General features: G+C 38.9%; 2 protein-coding genes across 2 annotated transcripts; one reads left to right on the top strand and one right to left on the bottom strand.

Moving 5' to 3' along the window:
• On the bottom strand, positions 1 to 9,777 carry nln (neurolysin (metallopeptidase M3 family); the record flags this gene model as incomplete). The annotated part of the gene is made up of 13 exons (XM_080046578.1): positions 9,672 to 9,777; positions 8,895 to 9,151; positions 7,424 to 7,572; positions 6,837 to 6,941; positions 6,449 to 6,551; positions 5,593 to 5,753; positions 3,440 to 3,575; positions 2,335 to 2,701; positions 1,654 to 1,855; positions 1,190 to 1,376; positions 707 to 835; positions 316 to 452; positions 1 to 144 (listed from the first exon to the last, which is right to left on the bottom strand). The coding sequence occupies exons 1-13, from the start codon at positions 9,710 to 9,712 to the stop codon at positions 1 to 3; spliced, it is 2,118 nt and encodes a 705-aa protein (XP_079902704.1). The 5' UTR covers positions 9,713 to 9,777.
• A 2,004-nt stretch (positions 9,778 to 11,781) lies between these two features.
• On the top strand, positions 11,782 to 15,823 carry sgtb (small glutamine rich tetratricopeptide repeat co-chaperone beta; the record flags this gene model as incomplete). The annotated part of the gene is made up of 11 exons (XM_080046524.1): positions 11,782 to 11,881; positions 12,225 to 12,328; positions 12,496 to 12,571; positions 12,677 to 12,776; positions 13,056 to 13,160; positions 13,332 to 13,470; positions 14,054 to 14,116; positions 14,617 to 14,654; positions 15,005 to 15,088; positions 15,202 to 15,322; positions 15,695 to 15,823. The coding sequence occupies 10 exons, from the start codon at positions 11,782 to 11,784 to the stop codon at positions 15,311 to 15,313; spliced, it is 921 nt and encodes a 306-aa protein (XP_079902650.1). The 3' UTR covers positions 15,314 to 15,322; positions 15,695 to 15,823.
• Between the last annotated feature and the right edge of the window lie 803 nt (positions 15,824 to 16,626).

The following is a 16,626-nucleotide window of genomic DNA, read 5'->3' as shown; positions in this document are numbered from 1 at the left end:
TTATGCTTCCTGTGCCTTCATCAGTCCCTTGCACTGGAAGAAAGCATCCTGACAGGGGCCGCGTCCCAGGAAGGTTTTCAACATGTCCACTCCATCCACAGAGCCACCAGCTGACAGAATCACCCGCCTGTACTCTTTTCCAACCTGTGAACACAGTTGTATTGCTTGTTTATAGTCTTTGATCGTCATGTATCGCTTTTATTGGTTCTAATAAATATTTTTTTTTAAATGCTTTGTATCTGTAGACATTCTAAAAAATATATATAAATACTATATAGGCTATATATAAAAGAAAAGTAATTGAAAAAAATCCACCTTTGGATTCATGATGCCTTCCTTTTTAAAGCGACTGAAGTAAATGTCCATGGAGTAGACCTCGCTCCAGAGGTAGCTATAGTACTGACCATCGTATCCTCCAGCCAGGTGGCCGAAACTGGCCAACATGTTGGTGCCTGCAGTGAACACATCATCATCACCAAGGTTTACAAAGGTTCCAATAACAAAATGTCTACAGTATGTGTCATCTTACCCGACCACAGTCTAGTCTTTGTATTTAATCAAACAATTTAGGTATTTATTCATCCTTGTAGGAGATAATTAAAATAATACTCTCAATTCTCATCACCGATAATACAAATCTTCATGCCTATGTTTCTCTAAATATCTGCTAAATAGCCAACATTTGCCCTGCAATACTACAACTGACCTGGTGTGGCAGGAACACCCAGGATGTCGTTGCAGTGCGTTGCAAACACCTCAGCTGTGTCTGTATGAGGGCTGCTGTGTAGAGACTGGTCCACTTTACTGAGGACCACCTGACGCAGGTTCATCAGTCCTGAAGAGGGTAGAAAAGTCAACTTGATAGTTAAATCAAAAGGTGGAGATTTTTTTTCTTCAACATCTGTGAATATCTCTTCACAATCTGCCACCTGTCCTTAATATTTGTGCGCTGAAAAATAAATCTGTTGTTATAGAGCCTATACTCTGTAAACTGGTATTTAAACAAAGGGGCGCACCGTAGCGCACACACACAGTACAGACAGACAGCAGATCATGAGGAGATACTGTATTTATGATTTTGACAAAAAGCGATTTTGACAACAAGCATTCACCAGTATTGCTGGCTCCACCTTTAATTTGTGCATACACATTTTTTTTGTTGTGTTTGTGACATTTTGAATTGTCTAACCAGTGTTGGCGACTCTGGATGCGATGAGTTTGTCCAGCAGGAGGTCTGGTATAGGGGATCCGTCCTTGTAGTGTTGAGACATTCTCCTCAGAGGCTCCTTCTCCCAACACCAGTTCTCCAGCATCTGTGAAGGAACCTCCACGAAGTCTGTCTCCACCAGGGTCCCACTGAATTCTGAAAAAGTGGTCTGATACACACACAAGGAAAAGTTTAGGCACTAATCAATACAAACAGTACAATTATAATAATAATTATTATAATAAGCATTGCACTGTGAGCAATTTCTTACCTTGGCGAAATTGTCATGCTTTGTTGATTACTATCTTTCTTTAAAAAAAATTATATGTATTTGCCGTTCGTGGTTTTTGACCTGTATAGTTTTTTTTGTCCACTGGTTGTATGGTCAATGTTAAAAATAAAATAAAAAAAGGTTTAGGACTGCTGATGTATTAACAGTGGCCTACCTTAGAGCAGATTTCGTGCATGACATGTCCAAACTCATGAAAGTAAGTCTCCACTTCATGGTGCTGTAGCAGAGAGGGCCAGCCTTTCATGGGCTTGGTAAAGTTAGCGACCATAGCGGCTACTGGAAGTCTGCGTTTACCATCGGGTCCTCTGCAGCCGGGCTGGAGGCCAAAGCAAGCTGCATGGCCGTACTTTCCTTCTCTGGTGGAGAAGGGTGAAAATGTAAACCAGCAAGGCACAATCTGATTATTAACAAGAACCATACTACGAACATCAGGAGCTAAACATGCTCTAAACTGAATACAGATGGAAATATTAGCAAATGGATGCACAAGTTGATGATGATAGAATTATTCAATGTTAAGAATTACATGTGGAGGAAATATGTATTCTAAACCAACAGCAGGCTCTGCAAAAGTAAACAAACCGCCCTTCCCCTTGAAAATGCATAGTTAATAGACATGCATTGTATATTGTGTTTGTGTTGTTGTTTTTGTTTTGCATTTTTATAGACTCCACCTCCTTGTAAATGAGGGTATAAATAAAGGTTAAACAAAAAATATGAAAAAATACTTTAATAGACACAATAAATAATCAAAAAATAATAATGTGTTGATAATGAAATAAATTGTTAGTTGCAGTTTTCAAACTGATCTTTATATACATTTTCATGCATCTACCTGGGATGCAGGTCCATGTAGAACTGTCCGACCTCCTCTCCCGTGTCCGTGTCGCGGGCTGAATAAAGTTTGACGTGTTCGTGCCACACATGAGCGTTCTCCACCTCTGTGAACGTGAGACCCAGCAGCTCCTGGTAGATGCCAAACAGCCCCTCTGTCACCACGTTCAAGGGGAAATACTCGATCAGTTTGTCTTTGTTCACGGCGAACTTGCACTGCTCCACTTGGTTCATGTAGTACGGTAAGTCCCAGGCATTGATCTGTCCGTCAAACTGGAAGCCCTTCATCAGACACTCCCTCTTCTTCAGCGCCAGAATGTATTTCCTCTCCTTGATGCCGATCGGTTTCAGTTTGTCGTAGAATGTCTCTGTAAATTGACACACAGTTTTTATTGCTGTATAAATGTATGTAAACTTAGTTTATGTACGTAATTGTTTTTAAAATAATCTCAACATACATTTTTTTTCTTCTAGATGTCTCATTTCAAAAAACACTTTACTTCCTTCTCACTCTAGACATGGCGCAATATATCTCACGGGCAATTATTTTGATCAAAGAATTATCCAAATAATCGTTAACATATTCTTAACACTCTCAAATGCCTAACTCTTGCAATGGTTAAGGCAAAGGCCTTACAATAAATGTTAACAGAAAGGAAACATGTCTTTTTTAGGCAAACAATCTTAATTAAAAGAGAAATACACTTTTAAGAGGGGTGGGAATACAATGGCCCATGGTGACAGGTTAAGCATTTAGGAGTGATAGCAGGCTACACTGCTTTTTCATGAAACCATTAAATTCAACACGTTTTTTTATCATCAATAATAAAAAATATAATATACGAGCTCATGTTCTAAATGCCTTTTGTGAGCCATCAATTACAAACATCATTTGCCACATAGAACATGTACTACAATACTTTCATCTGGCATCAGATGTAGAATTCCTCTCCGTCTGTCCAATGAAGTTTAACTTTCTAATGCCAGGCAGTTATCAGACGGTATTGAGTTCTCTTCTTAAATGACACAAGTGAGATTTTACATGCGCCGCGAGTTTCTGTCGTGTGTGTGTGTGTACACAGGAGAGAGAGGGGGGGGGGTCATACCTAAAAATTCAGACACGGTGCTTGCATTCTTGGCCATGTTCATCTCCAGCACATAGTTTGAGTGGCTGCTGTAACCCAGTAAGTCTGCAGCCTTTGCCCGCAGTTCAATCAGCTGTTGGAGGATCGCTGTGTTTACCTAGGATACCCAAAAAAGATTTACAATGTAAAATAATTATTATAATAATAATTGTAATAAAAAATAAAAAATGTAGAGATGTATGTTAAGGTAATGTTATTATTTGTATTGCTTGATTGCTTTGGCAATATTTACTTCTGTTTTCCACGCAAATAAAGTCCCTAGAATTGAATTGTCTGTAGAATAAGACATATGGATCAGCTATCGTGCACAGTAGGAACATTTTTACAAAATATCCAATTTAGATATTGAAAGTTACTATCCTTAAGATTTAAGTTGTGGTTCATTTGGGGACGCCTGACGTCTGGTGGTAGTGAATACTATTCGAGAAGCTAGTGCTGTTTCTGTTCAAAGTGTGCAGCCAATTTATTTATTTTTAAATATAATGCTTTAATAAAGAAGTTATTATTAGAATTCGTCTTTTTCCATAATGCGTAATGTCCAAGCTATCTGATTTGATCTAAACTACTATATAAAGAAGTAATTATAGAATGTAAATAATACCGTACAGTGAGTTGAATGGCTATTGCTGAGAAAAAGATATCAATAAATAACTTTCCAAAACAGTGTTTATTTCAGAAATGTCTTACGGATGAATGACTTAAGCATAGTACCTCCCCAGATACAGTGTATTTTGTTGAACATGAGGGCTTTTTTTGGAGTTTTTGAAACTTTTGAGTTGTACATTTCTGATTTTAAAGTTCTGAAACAGAGCTCTGAGGTTACTGGGTCACTGAGTTTGCCAACTAAGGAGGGGTGGGGGTAGACCCACTAAGCTCTGTGCCTGTTGGTTATAAAATGAGCTTGTCTTGCCATAAGACGGGGCCTGTCGTATCTCTGTTGTTCCAGAACTAAAAGGCAGTGCCTTTAATACACATCTTACTCTATTCACGGATGAATGGTCAGAAGTGAATAAGGGAACATAGATGGGGCTCAATTATAGGAAATCGTAAGACTAAGGAAGAATTAATGAGAGTTTGATTGTAAAACTCTAGTATTGTTCTTCACTGGTTTTTGATTTTGTGGGTTTAAGTTGAATTGTTATGAGTAAGGAGAATTAATCAGAGTTTGATTGATAAAACTCTATTTATGTCTTCTTAATATATAATTGAGAAATATGCAGAACATAAATCATCTAAATTAGAATGACATAAACTCTAAAATGAGAGTATAGGCATATAAAACCTTTTCTTTTTCTTTTGTATTAATATAACATATAACCTCTTGTATTGTTTGAATAAAAACCTATAAAACGCTATAAGCCTCAGTCTGAATCAGTTAGGCTGGAACAACAGTGGACCTAATAAGAGGTTTTGTTTAGGGTTAACGTGGGAGCCTCTGAGAAAAGGGTAAGTACAATTGCATTTCACACTACGGCTGCACATTACTGATAATTTAAAAAAGAAATCACACCTCATCAACACCGACCTCTCCATAAGGGGAGAATAAACTTTAATTCCTTCCCTGGCTAGACGCAGGCGTTTGGGTTTGAAGTGCCATATCTGTTGGACTTTGTAGGAAGGAGGCGAAGAATATGATATGCATTATGAAGAAATAAATGGGCTTGTTGGTTGAATCTTCTCCTAAATAAAAAGGTGACTGGATAAAAGATGGGAAATGATCGAGTGATTGACTAAAATTTAGAACCACCATAGGATTAAATGACAGGCTTTTTTATCTTATGTTAATTAAATGGGAGGAAATATAGAAGGAGATTCTCTGATAAAGCCGCTGAGGGTGTATGCTTTAAAATAGGGCCTTTTAAATTAATAATACTTTTAAAGTAAAACTCTTAATGCAGTGTGAATTATCTTAAAACTTTCATTCTAACTGGAGAGGTTATAGATAATGAGCACACACTACTTGACTGATACAGATTTTGTTATAATGACATAATAAACTTGATAGGCTATAACTTCATCACCATCAGATCGGTATGTCTGATGTATCAATTTGCATCACATAAAGTTTAAAACAAAGTGTAGGAAAAACACATCAATCATGGGACTCCGGTTACCTCTTGACACCTGCTATGGAAAGCCGTCTCCATCTTCCTCCTTGTCGCGGGGTTGTGACACCTCTTCATCACAGGGAAATAGTGGGGATACTCAAGAGTCACTTTATACCGGCCCTCCGCTGTCTTGTCCAGGCCGTTGAGAAAGCTATCAGCCAGCCCGCCTTAACAGAAGAAAAAAAAATAACATAAATGAAAATAGTCAAAAACATCTTAATGATATCATAAAGTCCATGTTTTTTTTGTTTTTTTAATGATTTTTTTTTGGCATTTTCAAGCTTAGATAGATAGTACATAGTTGAAATGGGGAGACAGAGAGAGAGGGGGGATGACCTGCAGCAAGGCAAGGCAAGTCAGACACAAGGCCACTCAAAGTGCTTTACAGGGGCAAGATTAGAATACATAAAACACATTATAAACATTTAAAAGCAAATAAAAGAAGCAAATAAAATGAAAAAAAAAACATTTAAAAGCAAATAAAAGAAGCAAATAAAATGAAAATTGCAGGTTAAAATGGAAACAAAAAAGTCTTCAGACTCGATTTAAAAGAGCTGAGAGTTGCAGCAGACCTCAAGTTCTCTGGGAGTTTGTTCCAGATTTTTGGTGCATAATAACTAAAAGCTGCTTCTCCTCGTTTAGTCCTAACTCTAGGGACTGTAAGTAGACCTGTCCCAGACGACCTAAGGGCTCTGGACGGTTCATAACGTATCAGCATATCAGTAAAGGTCCACGGGTCGGATTCAAACCCGTGACCACTTCAACGAAGGCCGGAGCCAATATGGTACGCGCTCTATCCACTACTCCACCGGAGCGCCCCCATGATTTTTTTTTTAAAGCATGCACATTCATGTGAACGTACCTAATTCATGCTCGCTAAAAACAAGGAAGGTGTTGTCCTCGTTCAGATTCCTGTTAAACTCGATGGAGAGTTCACTTATCAGCTTGGAGGTTCTACTGATTTCCTAAGGAGAGAAATGAGTGTGGATGAAGTTTACATTTCTAAAATTTGACTTCCAGGATGTGACATGATTATTCAAGAATAACAAGACAGTAAAAACCTCCATAGCCCCAAAACAATGCTTTCTATGCAAGATTTCTATTATTTTTAAATAATTGAAACATAACTGTAATGCTTATATATTAGATATGTAGAATTAAACTGTTCTAATTGTAACAGTATACCTGCAAAGTATATGGACAACTCCAAAGTTTCTTTAATAATTAGATCACATATTGCATGTTAATACCTCTTGTATGTCTTTGGACAGGTGCAGTCCTTTCCGTTTGCCTAATGTCACAAGTCTGTCTAAGAATCGATGTTCTTCAGGTGAAAGCTCATCCTGCTGCTTTTCCTGTAAAAAAAAAGGTAAATGATAAATGAAGTAAATGAAGGTAAATCATAAAAACACTTCTTCATAGGCAGAATTGAGGCAAATTTGACAAATGTATCCACGTATTTGTGTCAGTCAGACAGTCCTTACTGTAATAATTTATATCCTTTGGCCACCTCGGGTCATATCAGATTATATTTTTTTCCAAAGCTAAATAAGAACTAGCGGGTGGGGTCAAATGAGGGGAAGGCATCCAGTATATTTATATAAGGCACTTGGGGTCCCTGGCAGATCAATCACTCATTGCCCTGACATAAGAATTTGAAAATTGATCCAGCCACTGGGAAAGCTTGTTGTGTTAAAATGTGGTAAACAATCTTCAAAATCCATTTCTTTTAATGGTTGAGTTAATAACTTTCACACCTCTTTAATACCTGAGTGGACTTAGAGGTTAAAGGCCTTTGCATTTTTACATGTAGCAATGTGTGTACTTTGGCGTGTACCTGCAATGCGGTCACTCTCTGGAATATATCTTCCCTCATGCTGATCTCCACGTCAAACTCAGACAGCTTCTTGTCTGCGTCTGTGCTGGCCGTGCGCAGCTCTTTGGAGGCACAAACGTACTGTGGGAAATCCAGGACATGGCGGTGTGCTAAGGGAACAAAACAGACACAAAACAAACCTATGAATGCTACAAGAAGGATTAGTGCAAAAGTGAAGATTTGACTTATAAATATACATAAACATAGTTTTTTGTTGCCTCGAAATACATTCCATTTGTTTTTGTGAAAACAGATTCCCTAATAGTTTTAAATTAGTTTGAAATTATGAAAGATTTTGAGTTAAATAGGCTATATAGAAAATAACTTTATTGTCAGTTGCGTAGTTTTCATTGCCGCCATTCTACATCGCTGTCTAAAGCACTGTATAATCTTGAATCTTGATGTATCTTCTTTGTTTTTACTGTCTTTTAAATGCAATTTCTAATGTCTAATCTTGATGTATTTCATGCCCCTGTAACACTTTGAATGGCTTGTGTCTGAATTGTGCTATATAAATAAACATGCCTTGCCTTAATATTTTTCTTGTCAACGAATCCCATGAAAAGACCAAAACCAAAGATGTCTACCCTACCCCATCTATGAGTCCATTTTATTGAAATTTCATAAATCACATGAATTTCATAAAAATAACATAAATTTCATGAAGGAATTACATTTATGAAACTTTAAAGGTGCAGTGTGTAGAATGTATTGGCATTTTTCAGAACAGACTTGGTAGAAATTAAATATAATATTCATAAGTATGTTTTAATTAGTCTATAATCGCCTGAAAATAAATGATTTACTTAGAATGAGCATTTTATATCTACATAGGAGCGGGTCACCCTCCACGGAGGCCGCCATTGCATTGCCATGTTTCTACAATAGCACAGAAGGGACAAACTTAATAGCCATATAGAGTATATAGACTAATAGTGGACGTCCTGGGGGGAAAATAACTATAGCTTTACTTTATCACTTGATATTGTGGAAAAACTCGAGGCAGTAGTCGATGATGCTACATAGTTACAAGGATTTAGTGGATTTGGGTTGCCAGAGCCTTTAATAACTAGCTTTTTGTCCTTTTTGAAGGCCATCTATTTGTTCCTATACTTGAGATCTAGATATTCCAAAACAGTCTTTGGTAGGCTATAATGTTATCGTTGAAAACAAAATCAGTGATTTCTTAAAACAGCTGGACATTGTCGTTTTCAACAAACTTTTCTCAAACAGGAGTAAATGTGTATTTGTTGGGGGACTATTTCTGGCAGCGGATTTATACACATACTGCTGCTGCTATGGTTAATAGGCCTATTTAGATGTCACCCAGTGCAAGAGTGACAACTTGTTGTTGTTGTTATAAGTAGGTTGAATTTATTGTTGGTTTTGGTCTTTTTATGTGAAATAAAGGGCAGAATATGAGCAGACTTACATCCATAGTCCAGCTTGACATTAGCCAATGCTTTTAGGGTGTTTTCAACAGAAACGTCCTCAATCTTCAGAGATCCAATGCCGTCATATGCCTTCTTTATTCTGCTAATCAGGCCTTCCGTCACGGTCCGGATCTGTTCGGGGGACAGGTCCCACCTTAGTGTGTTGTTTGCCTTAGCCTGGGAGGAACAGTCCCTGCTAGCAGACACCACTGGCCCATTGTGAATGGTCATTCTCAACAAGAGAGGTTTACGGACGCTGGGGGAAAAAAAATCAGAAATTCCCTGTTTGCTTGACTTCAGAAAATGTCAAACGTTTCAAGTGACAGATTGACCTTTACGCGTTGGGTGGCAACCCCCGCAACAAGCAATAAATCCCCCCTTCAAGGTCACAAAGCTTGAAACATGCTCCACATGTTTCCCTTCGCTAAGCGGTGCATGACGAGCTCTCTTCGGGATAGAGTTTCCAAACCCTGGCACGTCGGCAGCAGTTTAAGCGTTTTCAAAAGCAAGTTCATAAAAAGTGGAATGGAATTATTGACAGGACAAATATCCCCGCCAGAAAGTGACAAACAAGCAGCTCAGTGATTTACAAAGTAGTGCCCGAGAGCATCCGACGTCGTTTATTTTTTATACGTCTACAGGTGCACGCGAGAAATATAACACACAGCAATTAGAAATTAAGAGGAGCTGGATGTAACTGATAATAACACACATCATTAAAGCTGTCACACCGGTGTTAAATACACACACTAAAACAGACGTAAACTGAAGCGTACCTGCAAAGCGTCCTGCAAAGTACCACTCTGAATGTGAACATGCCGCGGCTGTTTCATGCGTTATAGGCTATAAGTGCAGAAAACGTATTATTAATCAAATTAAAAGCTAAAATGAACACTATCTTGCCCTCTTACTGTGGGTGAGTATCGACAGAAGCACCAGCAGCACTGACTGAGCTCCCTTTCTCTCTCTATCCCTACCTCTCCTCTCACATGAAGGAAAATACTTGCTATTTCCGCTCCTGTCGCGCATGCGCAGATGAGGGATGCGATGTCTCTGGATCTGGAAGTCCTCATGACGCGGTGCCAGCAGACAGCTGGATAAGAGCTCAGGTAGGTGGGCGGGGGGCGCTGATTAGCATCCTTTGACACAATGTTATGTATTCAGCATGAATAGGGGTTGACGGGAGGTATTTTATATTTAGTCGAGCTGTGTTTCGTCTCCTATAGCTACCCTTAATAACAGAAGATGGTGGTTTTGTTTCAGCCAGCAGCATCACTCAAGCTGCTGCACAGTGCGTGAGCCTCAATTGTCCGGTGATTAGCCTATTACAACAAATAACATGGGCTTTTAGAAACTGACAAATGCATACCATTGTCATTGGCTGTTTCCTCTTTCACACGTTGCATTTAAACTATTGTGTATAAGCCTGATCATTATAAAAAAGAAAACACATTTCGTCTCCCATTGTGGTAGAGCTCTATGTTATTACATCACAGCTTCTGCATCACTGCATTTAGCTACGTGTGTCAACACACACCGAAGCAGGAGAGTGGCGGTGCAAACCAGAAGCCACAAAGCAACATAACAACGATTGGCATCAGCACGTGAGGGGAATATAATGAAGGCAATGTTGTTTGTGTCTGCAAATCAGTTCTCCCCTCTCCTCCATAGAGTCAAATGACAGACCATTTGGTGACGCTTTGTTTTTGTTTTGGTCACACAGAGACAAATAGAGAGCTTTAAATGGATCAATACATTTGTGTTGTTGTAGTCATGAACCGAGTCATTCTTGCTTTCATCCTCCCATGAGTTGTCTTGGAAACAAGGACCAACATGCATCACCAGCATCCATTCTATTCCAGTCATAGTTGTTGCTGGAGATAATAGATAACAGCATGGCTGGTGGTGGGGCCAAAAAAAAGTGCTGTTCAGGCCCGTCATATGGTAATGTGATTTGACTGTCTGTACCAGGCAGGGCATAGGGCCACACAAAATAAGCTGAAACTGCATCTGCCTGCATTAGTTTGAAATTTGGGACTTTTCAGGGGGGGAGGGGGATTATTCACAAGGTCCCAGTTGACAAATCAGCATACGTCGACAGATTACAATGTAATGAATGTAGACAGGAAATTTAGGGTATTAATGTTGTGTCAGCGATGTAATGCATTAGTTTATTACTAGAGGTTTTGAGCAGTGATGTGTCAGTTTGCATCTGTTCACTACGCATAAAGGAACAGCGTGGTATTGCTCAGTGAGTATTGTTTCTGCAAAAGAATGGGTCTGAAAATCCCCTCTCTTTGGAAGTAGATTCCAGCTAACTTGGTGGCATTTGAATCAATATATAGCCTATTGAGCAAATCATAAAACTATAATAAAAATAACAAAAGTACATCAATATTCATGTATTATTAATGGATCATGTCACACTATGAATTACACAGTATTTAGCTTCAGTGCTCATATCTTTTTCTTTTTCTATCATTTTGTTTTTATCAGGGAGCTCATACATAGTTAAGAAATTCAAAAGACAGTCAAGTATGTACAATTCTTCACGTGTATATAATGAGTGCATAATGATACAAACATCAAGTCATGACTCAACTCTTTCCTTTCATCTGTTATTCTCCCTTTCATTTTACCTTAATTAACTAAAAACACTTGTTCAAATGATGTCATGTCAGACACTCATTGATTCAGTAAAATCTACTACGCAGTACAATACAGTCTCCTCAGTATTTCACTTAAAGGGGCAGTGTAGTGCGTAATTAAAGCAAGTCGGTCTCTGTGAGCTAATGTGCCTGACTCATTTTGACCACAATCTCTTTAAGTTCTCTTTCAACCATAAACACCTTTCCTTGTGCCTTGTGTGTCAGTTTCCAGGTGAAAATGGCGTTGGAGAAGCGTCTGGCATTCTCTATCGTGCAGTTCCTCAGAGATCAGACACATGTTGGTGCTTTGAATTCAGATGAGCAGGAGAGCCTCGAAGGTATGGGCAGCTCACCACATTTATTGGAAAGCTTTGTCTATGCAAATATAGGACATTTATGCCCATTTCAAAATGAAACATGTTCTAAGTCCAGTACCTGGATGTTGAGAGAATGAATAGGAATAGGTTTTTATCCTCAAATGAGTAGAACATTAGGGGTATAATAATGTGCATTTTTTTTCATCCAATATCAAAGATGGACATCAGTTATGTTTTCTCACTCTGGTCATGCAGCCAAGTTCTGACTCACCAATATATCACTGTCAACTTTAGTTTGACCAATTTTTTCAGCCGTCATCTTAAAATCATCTCACCGATGTGATTTATCTGCGTTCCACTACAGTGGCGATACAGTGTTTGGAGACGACCTTTAAGATCAGCCCCAGTGACTGCCATCTCGCCGCACCACAGCCCCTGTCAGAGATATTCCTCAACTCCCTGCTCAAGGTGGGTGCTACTGCAGTCCACACAGTTAGGACTAAACAAGGAGAAGCAGTTTTTGGTATTAATGCACCAAATATCTGGAAGAAACTCCCTGAAAAACGTATGGTCTGTTGCAACTCTCAGCTCTTTGAAATCAAAGCTGAAGACTTTTCTGTTTTGCTCATATTTAGAATGGCAACATAACCGTACCAGAGACTTCCCCGTCACCAGAAGATATTGAAAGAGCAGAGCAACTTAAGAATGAAGGTAATGTCCTAAATGTTCATAGGATACCAAAAAGATCAAACTACAACAGTGGTAACTTCGGCCCATTGTCTATTTTATGTCTATGCTTAAACTCTGTTTTTTTAGGGAACAATCACATGAAGGAAGAGAACTACAAATGTGCATTGGATTGCTACACAAAGGCCATTGATCTGGACATAAGAAATGCTGTTTACTACTGCAACAGGTACTGTATTTAAAGCAGTATGATTTAAGAAGACTGCTAAGTGCAAGCTAGTGTTTTGCACTTAGCTGTCTACTTATTTTGCTGTTCACTGATTTATATATATTTTATAACAGCAGACAGGCAGAGTTGATAAAGAGTAGATATATCGTTAAATAGAAAATGTTTTAACTGGTGCTTTAACAGTGCAAGTAAATGCAAGTTATGAATCCGAACACAATTAAACAAGCCTGCTGCAATGAAGGTACACATTTGAAATTCTGCATTTAAATGTTCATGCAGGGCTGCAGCTCACAGTAAACTGGCAAATTATACAGAGGCGACCGGCGACTGCGAGAGAGCCATTGGAATCGATCCAACGTACAGCAAAGCGTATGGCAGGATGGGGTGAGTTATGATAAAGAAATGCTGTGTGTGTGTCAATGGGAAAATGCTGAGTTTATCCTTAGAAGAAGTTTTATAGGGGTTTTCTCACACTTGAAACCTGCCCTGTAATATTTCAAGCCGGGGCTGCCAAAAAGTAATGTATGACACTTTTTATTTTGTGCCTCTCTCCAGTCTGGCTTTGACGGCTATGACAAAGTATCCAGAGGCCATTTCCTACTTCAAGAAAGCGTTGGTGCTAGACCCCGAGAACGACACCTATAAATCCAACCTGAAGATCGCAGAGCAGAAGCAGAAAGAAGCAACCAGCCCGGTAAGCAAAGACAAGGCGGTATTTCCCTGTTAGCCCCTTGCTTTGTTATGCAACTTGAATGTATATCCTGTTAAAGCTATAGTGCGTAACTCTTTTCATAGAATGACGGTTAAAAACAAGCCATTGTCAAACGAGTTGACACACAGTTGATCTGTATTTCTAAGTATGGCAGTGTTTACAAACTAGTGTCGCCCCATAACACTGGGGAGGAGGAGCTCAAAAAGCGCCCACGAAATGTTTCAGTTGTTGATTCTACTGCTAAGAAAAAACCTGGATGTACAGCAGAAGGTAAAAGATCCATGTGCGATCACCGAAGGCTTACCTCATGTAGATGCACCGTTTTGTTTTAATTACTCATAATTCTTCATGGGGGCAACAGAAGTTACACACTGTAGCTTTAAATATCACATGCTTCACCTAGCATCGACTATTTTGGTAACACTTTACAGTAAGGGTATTTTAATGAAACGTAAGTTCATGCTTAATTAGCATTAACTAACCATTAACTAAGCAGTTTATGAAGGTACACTTATTGTAAAGTGTTAGCGTTATTCTCACCTTTGTCTATGAATGTGTGCTACAGATAGCTGCTGGGCTGGGATTCGACATGGCTAGTTTAATCAACAACCCTGCCTTCATCAGCATGGTAAGAACGCTCATATATATGCTATGGACATAACTGTGTAACAACCGCAAAAGCTGTTCAATAATCTTACCATTTGTCCCGTAGACAGCTATCTTATGGTCTGTGTTGTCTCGGGCAAGGTTAGACAAGATATTTTGCCCCTTAATGAGTCCCGTGAGTGACAGTTTGCCTGTTAATAAAGTGAGTTATAGTCCCGCGGAGAGGACCTTGTCTGGGGCCTTGAGAATCCTCACTTGTTAAATGATGACACACGGGAACGTCTGCCAGGCAGGCAGCGCTTCCACCGGCATGCCAGAGTTTTATGGCTGTAACAATGTCAAGATACATCTGAATCAGATAGCTGAGTGTGTGTGTGTGTGTGTGTGTGTGTCTGTGTGTGTGTGTATGTGTATTTCAACAGCCCAAAGCACTAGATCATAACAAAATGTGTTTTTTTGATACATTTTTGAGAGACTTGGTGGATTTTTCAGTTGGATTTTTCTGTTGTTCTTTTTTAACAGGCTGCGAGTGTGATGCAGAACCAACAAGTACAACAGCTGTGAGTGTCACAATTAATTGAAATTCATTTTCAAAAATGAATAGGCACATCTGGCAATATCTAACTAATTATGCATACATGCATCTCTTTCAAAAAGAAAAATCCAGATGTTGGATACTTTTGACAACATATTAATGTCCAAAGTTTTCAGATAACCAATTTTGGATCCAGCCTTATTTCATTCTGTACTGTAAAAAAAATGGAAAGATAAGAAAATCTGACACTTAACAACATATGATTATGATATAGGATGTTTTTGTATGCAGTGTCTCTCTTTTAAAGTGATTTGTAAAGTGCAGTTTTAAAACATATTGTAAACCCTCACTGTGTGTGTGTCACTGTGCGCTCAGTATGTCAGGAATGATGACCAATGCGGTGGGCGGTCCTGCAGCAGGAGTGGGCGGGATGTCGGACATTTCCAGCTTGATTGAAGCGTAAGTACAAGCGCCACTTCAAACCAAAGGGATTATAGAAGCACTGTTTGATTGGAGAGCCTTATTAGAGCCTATTCAGTAGGTAAACAGATGATGTCATGTCTGTGTGTCAGGGGACAACAGTTTGCCCAGCAGATCCAGCAGCAGAACCCCGAGCTGATCGAACAGCTGAGGAACCACATTCGCAGCCGCTCCTTCAGTGGCAGCGCTGAGGAGCACTCATGATCTACTCAGGTGTGGTTATATTTGAAAAAGCAAACCCTGAAATATGGAGAACGCTCGTTTTCAAATTCACTTTTTGATCACGATATGTGACTATCTCTACACAATCCGCTTACCGTTCGTATTGTGTATGTGCGCTGAAAAAATCCAGTGTTAATAAACAGCCTAGGCTCTGTAAACTGGTATGTAAAAAAAAGGGGCCCACCGTAGCTAGCAACATGCTTGTTTAGAAAGTCTAGGCTGTGTAATAACACATTGGATTCATTTGTTTTGCTCACAAAAAGTATGGAAAGGTAGCAGATCAACCGAAAACATTTTGACAACAGATTGCTGTCTCCATTTGATATCATTAACGTGCATTCTAATTTTTTATTTTTTTTTCAGTTTCACAGATTTTATTTCCCCCAAAGAAGGGCAACCAACCATACGGCGCGATTTACAATCTCTACACCCATTTCTTAAAAGTCAAATCCCCGGCATTCAGTAGCTGGAATGAAGAGACAGACACAAGGATGGGACTGAACTGAAGGCACTTTACTGTGACTTAAAGCAAGGCCTCTGGAGCGGGCGGAGAGATGAAGGCCTGGACCAATAAATCAAGCATCCCACACATCTAGGGCAAACCATATAATAAACACCTACAGTAAATATAAAAAAAAGCCAAGAATATACATCCACTCCTATGGGAGAACATTGAAGTAAATGCTTTTTACATTCTGCAGAGATCGTGTTTTATATGTGCTGGAAATACTGTGTGCGCTCTTCATGTTATGAGTTATAGGGATCCTTCTGTACGGTCACGATTAATAGAGGACTAGGTAAGGAATGTACTTTTACAGCATTGCAGGGAACATTTCCGTTTATTTTTTCATACAATAACCATATAGGACATCAGGTCTCACTAGTTTAAAGGTGCACTGTGTAACTTTTGGTGTCAGAGAAGTAAATGTTTTCTAAGGTTTATTCTCACAATCCCCGGAACACCGTTTGAATTTAGAAAGCTACCATGCATTTAGTGTTGTTGTTTACAGCATCAGGGCCCAGAGTTTTAATTACTGACATATTTTAGTCTTAATTTGGTTCAAGGTGTGTCAAAATAATTTAATTTTGATTTATGATGATAGCATTATGTAAAACTAAGAATTCCATGTAAATATGTTTTAAACAAACGACAGGCTAGGCCAACGTAAACAAATCCCCTTCCCCTGAAACAACATAGTGCACCTTTAATAATATTATTTTTTTAAAGACGGATCAGTTCTTCTTCTTCACTAATGACACCATTCAGTCCTTAAACACTTGTAGGACTCACATCA

The sequence above is a fragment of the Ammodytes marinus genome (genome assembly GCF_949987685.1).
Source record: "Ammodytes marinus genome assembly, chromosome: 18".
In the NCBI taxonomy this organism is placed as follows: domain Eukaryota; kingdom Metazoa; phylum Chordata; class Actinopteri; order Uranoscopiformes; family Ammodytidae; genus Ammodytes; species Ammodytes marinus.
The sequence above is the reverse complement of the archived record's forward strand: the minus strand, read 5'-3'. Positions and strand labels throughout refer to the sequence as shown.